We start from the raw sequence: 13,604 nt of genomic DNA on the forward strand, positions 1-13,604 counted from the left end.
TAGAGACAGTGTTTTACCATATTGGCCAGGCTGGTCTTGAACTCCTGACCTCATGATCCACCTGCCTCAGCCTCCCAAAGTGCTGGGATTATAGGCATGAGCCACTGTGCCTGGCCCAGGGTTTTTGTATTTTTAAGAGCATTATTTCATAAAATATTATCTTACACGTAATCCAACTAATTGACATGTAGCTCATCTATAGCAGTTTGTAATGCTGGGCTAGCTGTCCTGAACGGCGGAGCTCCCCTTACTATTATTGTTAGATAAACAGTAGGTGGGGATAGCAAGGCTGCTGTTCCGGATGATCCTAATGCTCCACTTCTTTGTATGATGGCTGCACAAAAGAACCACTAAGTGTTTTCTTGTCCATCCTTAACGGACTTTAAAACAAATTATGCCTCTTTAAGCCCTTGAAAATCTTTATCGAGAGAGGAAAAGTTTTGTTGGAGCAGTATATATTCTCTATTTTTATGTTTATTTAATCTATAACAGAAATGAGTAAGGGTAGCAAGAAGTTCTCACTCAGTAACTCAACAGTGTGATTAGCCCAGTGATAAAAATAGACATATTAGAATGGAAATACCTACTTAACATCAGGAAAATATTCCTGGAGAACTTAATAAATCAGGAGGTGAGGATGAGATTTTTTCTGCACGCAGTCGGAACAAAAGCACAAAGAAGCAAAGACACTCTCTAGCATCAAACAGAGGAACCACAGTCACTTCAGTGGATCAGAAATATGAAGCACATGACAGAGGCTGTATCGTGGAGGATCTCACAAGTCACGTGAAGGAACGAAGACCAACATACCAGGTATGAGAGAGTTTTAAGCAAAGGAATGACATCATCAGTTTGTTATACAGGTAAGTGACAGCTGTGTGGCAGATGGCCATGAGAGGAAAAGGCTACAGGCAAAACAACCAATTAGGAGGATGTCTTAATTGTTGAGGAAGATGAAGGCCTGAACTAACATCTTGGTATAGGTAGAGAAGAGAGGACAGATTTTTAAAGTTCTAGGAAACAAAATTGGGCAAGACTTACAAGACTGATTAAAAGGTAAAGATGGCTCTCTGGGTTCCTGATAACAGTGTCTAGATAGATGGTAGAGGGCAGCTCCAAGATAGAAAATTTGAAAAAATAACAGGTTTAGAGAAAACAGAAGATCCACGAGTTCAGGTTCCAGTCATGCAGTGTTGGAGATGCCTGTGTCATCTGATGGAGAAGTCTAGTACGCAGCTGGATAGCAGTCTGAAACTCAGGTGGAGGTGAAGTTATGAGGGAATTACCACAATCTAGTTGGGATTTATATTTCTTAAATATGTATGACAACTTACCAACTGGAATGTTCTAGCTAGTATCTTAGCTAGTAACTAGTGTTAATCATAACTAGAACAATCAGATTTACTGACTTCTGGCATATCATTGAAAGGACACCCCACATCTTTTTGGTTTGAATGAGTACAAGTATGATCCATGTATTTCATTTCGTGGCCACATCTCTTAAATCCCTGATAAACATCTTCCTCCACTCCTTTATGTCATTCATTTGTTGGAGGAACTAGGCCGTTTCTCCTGTACAATGTCCAACATTTAGCTGTTTGATTCTTTCATGCATCTTTTAATTTAGTCCTGTCACCCAAATTCCCTATAAATTGGTAGTTACACTGAGACTGGCCTAGAGTCAGGCTCTGTGTTTTAGAGACAAACTTTCAACAGCAGTGCTGTGTACTGGTGCCCAGAAGGCACGTATCTGGTTGTCTAACTTTTAATGATGCTTAGATTGACCAGCGGGTTTGGGTGGGATTAACCTGGTCCTTGCATTTGAAATTAACCATTCATTAACCTGCCACTCAATGGTTTTTGCTTTTTGTTTTGTTTTACATTTTATGCTTCACAAATTTGCATGTCATCCTTGCATAGGGGCCATGCTAACCTCTGTATCCTTCCAGTTTTAGTATATGTGCTGCTGAAGCAAGCAGTTTTTGCTTTTCATTGGTGATTACCCTGATCTACTGTTTTACTAAGGTTTGCAATTGTAATTTTCTAATTCCATAATGTTTCTGTGTTGGCCAGAAGTTGTGTCAAGAACCCTTCCTTATCGCAATTTATTTTCCTGAAATTCATTTCTTCAAGATAAATTGATTTTTTTTTTTTTTTTTTTTTTTTTTTTTTTTTTTTTNTTTTTTTGAGATGGAGTTTTGCTCTTGTCGCCCAGGCTGGAGTGCAATGGCGTGATCTCAGCTCACCACAACCTCAGACTCCTGGGTTCAAGCAGTTCTCCTGCCTCAACCTCCTGAGTAGCTTGGATTACAGGTATGTGCCACCATGCCTGGCCAAGTTTTTTTAGTAGAAACAGGGTTTCTCCATGTTGGTCAGGCTGCTCCCAAACTCCCAATCTCACATTATCTGCCCACCTCAGCCTCCCAAAGTGCTGGGATTACAGGCATGAGCCACTGCACCTGACCTAATGGATGATTCTTTAACAATTTTCAGAGTAAATAAGTTGGTGCTCTAGCCAGTGGAAATGTTAACAAATCACTTACTTTTCACTGTCATTGTGAACTTGCAAATTTTGTATGTATTGTTTCAATCCATTGCATTCATTATTTCTTGCTCAAATTGTCCCATTACCAGTGGGAGCCCCTTAAGTTGGTTCCCGTATCCTATTGACTTGCTACAGATTATTCAGTATTTCCTTGCTTTCTGACATAAGCTAACCTAGGTTTGCTTTGTGCATTTCCTGCCTCAGACATTTTTTCCAAGGGTTCCTGGTCTTTTTTGAGGGAAATGGTGTTTAATTTAGAGACCACACTGAGCACTAGGGGGTGCTGATAGCTAGGCCGGGTGCGGTGGCTCACGCCTGTAATCCCAGCACTTTGGGAGGCCAAGACAGGTGGATCACTTGAAGTCAAGAGTTCGAGACCAGCCTGGCCAATATGGTGAAACCCTGTCTCTACCAAAAAATACAAAAAATAGCTGCACATGGTGGCACATGACTGTAGTCCCAGCTCAGGAGGCTGAGGCTGGAGAACCCCTTGAACCTGGGAGGCTGAGGTTGCAGTGAGCTCATATGGTGCCACTGCACTCCAGCCTGGGCAACAGAGCGAGACCCTGTGTCAAAAAAAAAAAAGTAACAATGGCGAGTTTACGTTGATTTTAGAGTTGTGTTTCTTTCACATAAAAACGTTAGCTCCTAATGACATCAGCCTATTTACCTTTATCATAAAATATATTAAAAGTTTCAACATACTATAATTTTACTAACACTAGTGATTAGTTTTAGATTCACTTGTGTTTTTGTCCTTAGAATCCATCTCACTACCAGTGGGCAAACACTTGTGTTCTAAAGTTACTTGAAAGTAGTTTATACTGCCAACTATATATGCTATGGTTTGAACATTTATGTACTTCCAAAATTCACACTGAAATCTAATCCACAATGCATTGGTATTAAGAGGTGGGGCCTTTAGGAGGTAGTTAGGCCAGGAGGGCTCCACACTGTACCACCCTTCCAATACTGTAAGGTGGCGCCATACTGGAAGCAGAAAGCAAGACCTTACCAGATGTGTCTGCTGGTGCCAAATCTTGAGACTCCCCAGCCTCCAGAACTGAAAGAAATTATTTTTTTTTGAGATGGAATCTTGCTCTGTGACCCATGCTGGAGTGCAATGGCATGGTCTCGGCTCACTGCAACCTCTGCATCCTGGGTTCAAGTGATTTTCCTGCCTCAGCCTCCTGAGTAGCTGGGACTACAGGTGCGTGCCATCACACCTGGCTAATTTTTGTATTTTTGGTAGAGACAGGGTTTCACTATGCTGGCCAGGCTGGTCTTGAACTCCTGACTTTGTGATCTGCCCACCTCAGCCTCACGAAGTGCTGGGATTATAGGCATAAGCCACCACGCCTGGCCAATAAATATTACTTATAAATTACTTAGTCTGTGGTATTTTGTTACAGCAACAGGAAGAGACCAATACAATGTGCTGGTTAGGTTGAGGGTCATTTTTACTTCTTCAATCATGTTCAATTTTAGATGGTTCTGAAGTCAAAACTCTAGAAAAAATTCCATCTTTATCTCTTTCCTTCTCCTGCTGGTAACAGTTTGTATTAGCTTTGGGTTTACTCCAGTTTCTTTTTGAAACATAAGCAAATACACCTATGTGCATACATTCACATTTCCCACCTTTTCTTATACAAAGGCAGTAGGTATACCATAAATGATGTTCTGCACTTTGCTTTTCCACTTACTGTATCCCGGTGACCATTTTGCATTTTATAGAAATCATCTTCATTGTCTTGCAACTTTACTCCCTCATGTGGATGTGCCATAATACATTCCTGTTAAAAGACGCTTGGGTACTTCCAATCTTTTGCATGTAGCATTCCAAATTTTTGTAAATGTACGTTTCAGAGCCCTGAAGTTAAAAGTCTGAGTCAGAGGATGAATGCGTATGTAATTCTGATGGCTATTACCAAATACTTTGTTTTTTTGAGACAGTCTTACCCTGTCACACAGGCTAGAGTGCAGTGGCGACCTCTGCCTCGCAGGTTCAAGTGATTCTTGTCCCTAAGCCTCCTGAGTAGCTGGAATCACAGGCACTCACCACCATTCCCAGCTAATTTTTTTTCTTTCAGTAGAGACAGGGTTTCGCCATGTTGGCCAGGGTAGTCTTGAATGCCTGACCTCAAGTGATCCACCTGCCGGGACCTCCCAAAGTGTTGGGAGTACAGGTGTGAACCACGCACCCAGCTCAAATACTCTTCCATATGAGTGTTAACCAAAGTTTATTTTTTTCATTCCATTCCCATGTGTCCTTATTTCTCCATAACCTCAACAATCAATACTTATTTTTCCAGCGGAAGGTAGAAAACTGGTTTATTCTCTTCTAACAAGGCGAGCATCTTTACATGTTAAACGTAATTTACATTTTTCTATGAAATATTTGTTCTTAATTGTTGGACTCCTGTCAGTGTATCGTTTGGTTTGGGTTAATAGTGGGGTTTTTCTTGTCATATAAACATTTTAATGTAGCTAAAATTGATCAATAGTTTTATTCCTTCTAGGTTAGTTTTCCCCCATCCTTAGGTCATACTGGAATTCCATCCATATCTTCTAGTGCTTGTATGCTTTCATTTTTACAATTAGATCTTCAGTCTGCTTGAGATATATCTATATGCCTGTTTTTAGTTATTAAAAACCCATCTTTATTCCACTTTTAAAAAGATGCCACTTTTACCATACTCTACTTTCTATGCATTGTGTCTGCTCTTCTGTTCCACTGGTCTATTTATTCGTGTGCTAACACCAATTACAGAGGCATGTGTTTCAGTATTTACTTACAGGCATACTATACATAAACCCTTTCTGTATTTTAAGTCCTACCTTTTTTTCCAAATTCCCATATTAATTGTAGCTTTACCCTTTTGGATTTTCCCTGTGTGTCTAATTGGCTTTTTTTTTTTTTTTTTTATATGAAACAGGTTCTCGATCTCTTATCCAAGCTGGCGTACAGTGGCATGATCATAGCTCATTGCAGCCTTCCTCCTGGGCTCAAGTGATCCTCCAGCCTTAGCCTCCCAAGTAGCTAGGATTACAGGTGCCAACCTCCATGCCTGGCTTCAGTTGCTTTCTCTGATCTGACTGCATTGATTGGCTAATACCTCCAGTAAAATACAATAATGGAGATCAATGGCACTGCTCCTGAAATCAGAGGTAACAGTAATAATTCCTACTAAAAGCCTCACTTTTCTGACATACTCCTAGACAAACAAATCATAAAACTGTTCTAATGAAGAAAAACTTTATTGAGCACAGGAATAGATGGGCTTTCAAATTATCTTTTGTTTTATGGTTAATTTTATAAACCATCTGATCCATGGCAAAACTAACTGGTACCATACAAAGATGTTTGTCTATTGTCATGTTTAGGTTTGGTTTCTATTCTACCTTTGTTAACAAATACATTTAAATCTAGATAGAAACATTTGTGATTGCATTAGTGCACGGTAATACATGGCATATACATTGCTTAAGCTGCTAATAAGGGGTCAGATGTTCTACAACCTTCAGGCACAGGCACAGATTTGCATTTTATGCAAAAATTCAGGTTTTACTCAGTTTTTACATTGGTGGACGCTGATGTCATTAACTTACAGGCAAGCAAATACTTTTGTTTTAATTCTTAGGTGAACAAAAATACACACAGTGTAGCCTTTTACTTGGGCAAGACTTGCTTTTTATATTTCACAAGAGAATGCAATTATAACCCTTCCTTGAACAAGATGACCAGGATACTAACAAAACCATCTTTGCAGTTGTGTTTAATAAGCATATTTTATTTAAATAAATCCTCCAGTAGGAAATGGAGAATTTACTGCCTTTACTTAGAAGGCTATGTAAATAGCTATCTATCTGTCAAATTTATATATGCAGCTCGCCAATATTCCCTTATTGGGAACATCAGTATTCCCTCATCACATCACAGTTCCCAAAAAGGACTTTAAAAATCTCAAAATTCTGTATCTCCTTTGGCTTGCTTCTCTCTCGATTCCACCCAGGCTTTATTAATGGTTCGCTTCATATCATCATCTCCATCCTCATAAATTTTCTTTAGAACATTCATCAATCCCTCACTAGGATCTGTTTCAGTGTCATAGGAGGGCTTCCTGTTAAAAAGAAAACATACAATAATGGAGAATCAAAAGCATGGAAAGATAGCATAATTCAGGTTAACATTGACAGGAAGTAGAGGGATGGAGATTGAGAGAAGACAGAGCATCATCCAAAGAAAGATACTCACAATCAGAACAGCATGCAAATTCATCTTAATGAAAACACACACCTACCAAACATGCACAAACTTGATGCATGAAAGAGTGATCACAATATTAAGGGGCTATTCTGAGGCAGTGGGATTTCCTGTGATTTATTTTTTTGAGACAGAGTCTTGCTCTGTCACCTAGACTGGAGTGAAGTGGTATGATCTTGGCTCACTGCAACCTCCGCCTCACGAATTCAAGCAATTCCCGAGTAGCTATAGAGGCATGGGCCACCACACCTGGCTAATTTTTGTATTTTTAGTAGAGATGTGGTTTCACACCATGTTGGCCAGGCTGGTCTCAAACTCCTGACCTCAGGTGATCTACCCACCTCTGCCTCCTAAAGTGCTGGGATTATAGGCATGAGCCACTCCTCCACCCCTGTGATTTTTTAACAGGCAAAATAAGCAAGGATTTGGTTTTCTAACTTGTTTTAATTTTTTTAAAGCATGTTTCCTCATAATTTGGGGGGAAAAAAAACACACAAATGTACATTACACATGGATGTACCCTGAAGCTCATGTATTTTTTAATTAGAAAAGCTTTCCTCTTAAGCCTGAGCTACACAGATCTAGGCCTAGTGGTGACAGCATCATCTTTGGTCAGTACTTCTAGAAGATAAACTGACCTACAATGCAAGTATCATCAAATAAACATTTTTAAAAAGTCATCATTAAGAAGCATAAAGATTTTTTTTTCACTCTAAACCAGTGACAATGAAAACAACTACATATCACAACCATCTGAAAAATTTAAAACATACAGGGGTATCTGAGCCTCTTTGGAACTACTGAAACAAATGTTTCTGGGAATGGGCACAGTATTCACGTAGAAGCACAACTGTGCCTAGGGTTAAGAACCACACTAAAGAGCCAACCCTAACTACAAAGACCTTCTTAAAAAGCAACTTGCTGGATATGTGCCCTCTTCAGATAGTTACTGATAGCTGAAACCATAAAGACAAACTATTAAAAATCCATAATCTCAAATACATTAAAATTCTTTTAAAAAATGAAAGTGACTCACTCTTTTTCTTTGCACTCTTTTTCAACCTGAGTCAGGTAATCCCACCTTGTGTTTTCCACTTTCTTTCTACATAAGATCAGAACTGTATCAGTCTTGACCTGGAAGAAAAGTGGGAAAACAGGTACAACTTAGAAGACATGAAGATAGGCATGAATATTTAGAAAACAGGTCTTTAGTAGGTGTAGATTTATTTTGGGTGCTAGTAATACTTGTATGAATAGGCCAAAATGTGAACATTCATGGTGTGAAAAGACCATAAATAGTAAAACTTGAATACAATCATATCCTTGTAAGTGGGAATCAAGACAGAGCAGGTGTTTGTTAGAGAGTAGAGGCAGAAACTTCATTAGAAAGGCCTCTCTGAGGCAAAATCTGAGCTGAAGCCTAAGGTCAGGAGAAGGCAGTTGGCAGAGCATGTAGAATGGCTCCAAGATTGGATGATCTTGGTGTGTTTGAGGAACAGGAGGAGTGGCTGGATTTTAGTGACCGAAGGAGACAGTAATATAATAGGAGTTGGGGACAGGCAAGAAACCAAGTCAAATGAGGCAGTATGGGACAAGATGAGGCATCTGGGAAGTGAGAAAGAAGGGCACTGCACAGGTCTTTCAACAATGATTAATACAACTTCTAGGGATCTTTTGGTACTCCACCTATGGGACTAGTGGATGCAGAAGGGTGCAGTAAGACAGCTGATCCAACTATGTTTTAGTATTACCTGTAAGCTGTTAGACAACTATGTATTATAAAAACAGATGGCAGAATGGCATGTCTATATACCTAATGCAGTGAACTTCATTTATTCAAATTAGGCAGAAAAGAGGGACTATCTGATTTAATAAAAATTATGAATAGTAGTTTTTAAAAGACAGTTTCATTATTTTTACAGCTGCTTCCAACACCAAGGAGGCTGAGTGCTTAAGACCTCCTTTTATGCATACAAATATTATGCACAGTGCTGACACTACCATTGATTTAAGCACTTACAGAATGGTATTGCACTTCAGTGTATCATTTCAACTTTGTGAAATAAATTATTACTATCACATAAATGCAGACACTGAGGCACAGAGTGATTAAGCTGCCAAAGGTCAAAAACACTAAGCGGTAAAGCTGGCATAAAATTCAAGTCTCACTTTTAACGACCTTCAAACGTTTATTTCCTGATTTAAATGGAATTTTTTTTTTTTTTTTTTGAGACAGTCCTGCTTTGTTGCCTAGGCTGGACTGCAGTGGCATGATCTTGGCTCACTGCAACCTCCACCTCCCGTGTTCAAGCGGTTCTCTACCTCAGCCTCCCGAGTAGCTGGAATTACAGGCGCCCGCCACCATGCCTGGCCAATTTCTGTATTTTTAGTAGAGACGAGGTTTTTACTATCTTGGCCAGGCTGGTCTTGAACTCCTGACCTTGTGATCCACCCACCTCAGCCTCCCAAACTGCTGGGGTTGCAGGCATGAGCCACTCTGGCCTGGAATATTCTTTTTTTTTTGAGACGGAGTCTTGCTCTGTCGCCAGGCTGGAGAACAGTGGCGCAATCTCAGCTCACTGCAACCTCTGCCTCCTGGGTTCAAGCAATTCTTCCACCTCAGCCTCCTGAGTAGCTGGGACCACAGGTGCATGCCACCGCGCCCGGCTAATTTTTGTATTTTTAGTAGAGACAGGGTTTCACCATGTTGGCCAGGATGGTCTCGATCTCTTGACCTCATGATCCACCCAGCTTGGCCTCTGGAATATTCTTATAATAGTCTATTCTTCTACAAAAGGAGTCGGCAAACGTTCTCTGTCAAGGGCCACATAGTAAATATTTTAGGTTTCACGGGCCATATGGTCTGCTGCGGCCACTTAACTCTGCCATTGTAGTACAAAAGCAGCCACAAACAACACACAAATAAATAAGCATGGCTATGTTCCAATAAAACATTTGCAAAACAGGCAGTAGTCTCTGTTACAGTGGACAAATTCATTCCAGTTCATCTCAATTCTAAATCAGCCAGGTTCAATTTAGTAAGGTTTCACAACAGTATGACCAAATAAAGCACACTTACTTTTTTGGAACTGCCTTCCACTGAGATGGGTTTCAAGAGATTGTTCACAATCATGGAGTAACTCTTCCCATTTAGATTCTTTACCAAAAGATCAAATGACCTGCAACAAAATGGGGAATATGATCTTTCTAGTTCTACGAAAGGTACTCCATAGTTCTTGTGGAAAAAAAAAGCCACTGGCTTTATTTCAGGGTGTGTGTGTGGCCATCCCAGATGATTTTAACGCTTACCTCCTAGTAGTTGTAAAGATTAATTAATTCTAAATTTAAGAAGAATTTTACTAACTGCAAAGAAAAGAGTCCCAAGATGAGGCAATGTTGACTGTTAATAATCACTGTCTTCCCCATTATAATGAGAACTCACCTCTCTGTGAAATGCACCTGCACATTCTCAGTGGGAACTTGATGAACTCCAGTTAAGGTAATGTAGATTTTCACAAACTTATCTGACTGATCCCATCCTGGCAACAACAAAAGATGGAACACAAGTAAGTCTCTGAAACTGTATCTACCAACAGCAAATGCACATGGCTCAAAATTCAGGAAAGTAAAAACATGAAAATCCAGTCATATAAACATGAAAAAATTTGAAATATAAGAAATTTTCAAGGTTGAGAAATGGAGCCTCAAAGCAGCTAAGTACTCTACCCAAAGTTAGGCATCTAACAAGTGCCAGACTAATTCAGATTCAAATCCAGGTTTCTGAACACAAAGCCCATGCTCTTTTTATCCCTTAGAATAAAAATATGATCACTAAATACGTTCTTTAAGACTAGTTCATTTACCATTTTTATGGAAATAATTTTGTCCTACATCTAAATACTGGTAGTTCTCCACTTAGTTGGATGGCTGAAGTCTAATTCCATATCATTTCTACTTCTCTAAGTAGTCTAACAAATGCAATCCTAGCTCCCTTAATTCCTTTCCAGGGCAAAATGGAATGTAAAAGACTCCCAATTCTTCATCCAAATCTGACATACCTACCGGTATCTATTAAATGCCATTTCAGTATGTATTATCAAACTACCAACAAGTCTCTAACCTAGAACTCTGTCAACATAAAAGACACATAAACTTCACAAAATACCATCTCATTTGTAGAAAATAAAAAGCTTCGCAAAAAAGCATCTTCTGTTTATCAAGTATACGTACACATCCCTGACTGTTCCTCACTTAGTCCTACAGAATAGAAACATGCCCCATTCTCCATGATGTGTTTTTCACACTGCATGCCTATATCAAAACAGCTCATGTACCCCACAAATATATACAACTACTGTGTACCCACAAAAATTAAAAAGAAACATAGTGTTAATCAAATGCCCTAGAGGGTTTCAGAGAACTTCATTTATTAATAGTTTCTTCCCATTCAGTCAGTCCATTCTCTGGATTGACAACATTTTGTCCCTCAACACAAATCTATGTTCCTGGTTAAAATGCCATAATCCTAAACACTTTCAGATCAGTTTCCTGTACTCAACTAAGCACACGGTACAATTTCCTGTATTACTATATAGTAGATCTCTTAGGCATTCTGGGCTTGATACTAGCAACCTGACCAAAAAAAATCATGTGTCACAGCTTGATTATATCAAAAGCTCAATTAAAAAAAATCTTTAAGTGCTTAATAACTCAATATCAGGGCTGGGCATGGTGGTTCACGCCTGTAATCCCAGCACTTTGGGGGGCTGAGGCGGGTGGATCACCTGAGGCTGGGAGTTCGAGACCAGACTAACCAACATGGAGAAACCCAGTCTCTATTAAAAATACAAAATTATCCAGGCATGGTGGCGCATGGTTGCAATCCCAGCTACTCGGGAGGCTGAGGCAGGAGACTCACTTGACCCCGGGAGGCAGAGGTTGCAGTGAGCAGAGATCACGCCATTGCACTCTAACCTGGGCAACAAGAGCGAAAATCCATCTAAAAAAAAAAAAAAAAACTCAGAAGCACAAGTTTGAATATCTTTTAGTCTTATAAAAAAATGCAGTAACAGAACTACTACTGCTTTTACTTTACTACAAGTCTTTTATTATCTAAGTCAGATACCCTAGTTTTGCCTATCTTTAACAGATGACATAGTATAAAAAGTTGAACTCTGGCCAGGTGGAGTGGCTCACACCGGTAATCCCAGCACTTTGGGAGGCTGAGGCCAGTGGATCACTGGAGGTCAGGAGTTTGAGACCAGCGTACACATACTTTTCACTATAGCAATATTCAAAATACATCATGCCTTCCCACTCTTCCTCTGCTCATGCTGCTCCCTTCTTTTTCAACTTATTGAATATACAACTCACCCTTCACACTCAAATCTAATTCTCCCTGTTTCTCACCTCCAGAATTATTTCCTCAGCTATATTATCCACTATGTGCCAGACACTATGAGCACAAAGACTGTCCTTGCTCTCATGAGAGCTAATCACTCATATTCAAGTTGTACTGCCGCCAAAACAAAAGGCTGAATACACCATTGAAAGAAAACAGTATTAATACATTGTTAGAGTGTGAGTTATATGTCTGTGTCCCAGCCACGCCATGAGCAGGGATTGGGTCTTAGTCACTGTTGTGTATCCTTAAGTCCAAGCACAACAGTGATACACACTAAGTGCTCAAAAACATTTATTGAATTGAACTGGATTCTTCTCCTCAGTTAATTGCGGTGGCTGTCAGAGTGCAACATAAAACATGATTCAACACCACCACCACTGCAGTGCCTCATGTATACTGAACAATTTCAGAGTAAGTTCCTTCCTTGTTGCTACTCCTTATCTTTGCACTGAATATCACCTTACTGTTAACAGCTTCTGTAAATTATCCTTTCCTATTCATATCGAAAAAAAATTTTATTAAATAAAAACGGATGGGTCTTCCTCCAAGCCACCAAAAACACACACTCAAAACTCTTTTAAAGATGAATTTGTTACTAGATCACTATGAGGAATAGGTTGCTCGGAGGCAGAACTGGTCTAGGGAAGCAAATCATACCATAATTACTGATTTTCACTGTATAGCCGGTTGTAATGGGAGCAACCACAGCAGCTGGCTTTTCATTGTCAAGAAGCTCTGCTTTCTTCTGTGATTTCTGTTGCATCTTGTTCTTGATTTCTGTCTCAATCTTGGATTTTTCAGCTGTAAGGGCATCTCGTATTCTTTTCCTAGTAGCCTTTTCCAGCAACACCTTTACCTCTTCTAGATCTTTCTGTAGCTGTGTTAAGACAAAAAATAAGTTAGCTATGATAAATAAGGCAATGGTTTGCTATTGTGCTTATCACTCATTTCAACTTACTGAAATAAGCACTAAGAATTAAGAGGTTCATCTAAATTTTCTAGTATTGAGTTGCAACTTCAATTCTTTGCTCTGGCTTATTAACTATAATTAACTCAAGCATCTTTTTTTTTTTTTTTTTTTAAAGGAAAGGTTTGAACAATCTTGAACAAACAATAGGTAATCAAACCTAAAGTTTCCACTTTGTATCTGTTTTAAAATATTTACAAGACACATCTGGGACTTAGAAAATTTTTTTTAACAAGGAGTTCATACATTTCCTTGTAACATCTAGTCCTAGCATCATTAGATGTTAAGACACTTTAAAAATATTTAAGGGCCGGGCGCGGTGGCTCAAGCCTGTAATCCCAGCACTTTGGGAGGCCGAGGCGGGTGGATCACAAGGTCAAGAGATCGAGACCATCCTGGTCAACATGGTGAAACCCCATCTCTA

General features: G+C 39.5%; 1 protein-coding gene, 1 long non-coding RNA gene and 1 pseudogene across 2 annotated transcripts in view; 1 reads left to right on the top strand and 2 right to left on the bottom strand.

The window, feature by feature from the left end:
• Window positions 1-1,875: 1,875 nt before the first annotated feature.
• On the bottom strand, window positions 1,876-1,975 carry LOC119471475 (annotated as a pseudogene).
• Window positions 1,976-2,251: 276 nt separating this feature from the next.
• Window positions 2,252-5,794, top strand: LOC108305360. The gene is made up of 2 exons (XR_001825681.2): window positions 2,252-2,313; window positions 5,482-5,794. It is a non-coding gene; the product is annotated as an uncharacterized LOC108305360 (long non-coding RNA).
• The window catches only part of LOC108305358 (calcyclin binding protein), a 12,596-nt gene continuing 4,776 nt past the window's right edge, over window positions 5,785-13,604 (bottom strand). Inside the window, exons 2-6 of the mRNA XM_017529952.2 lie at window positions 12,871-13,090; window positions 10,252-10,348; window positions 9,889-9,988; window positions 7,846-7,943; window positions 5,785-6,666 (exon numbers count right to left, since the gene is read on the bottom strand). Coding sequence (XP_017385441.1) covers window positions 6,510-6,666; window positions 7,846-7,943; window positions 9,889-9,988; window positions 10,252-10,348; window positions 12,871-13,090 — 672 coding nt within the window. The 3' untranslated portion in view covers window positions 5,785-6,509. The remainder of the gene's footprint in view (window positions 6,667-7,845; window positions 7,944-9,888; window positions 9,989-10,251; window positions 10,349-12,870; window positions 13,091-13,604) is intronic.

Source organism: Cebus imitator, unplaced genomic scaffold, assembly GCF_001604975.1.
Source record: "Cebus imitator isolate Cc_AM_T3 unplaced genomic scaffold, Cebus_imitator-1.0 Scaffold62, whole genome shotgun sequence".
Classification (NCBI taxonomy): domain Eukaryota; kingdom Metazoa; phylum Chordata; class Mammalia; order Primates; family Cebidae; genus Cebus; species Cebus imitator.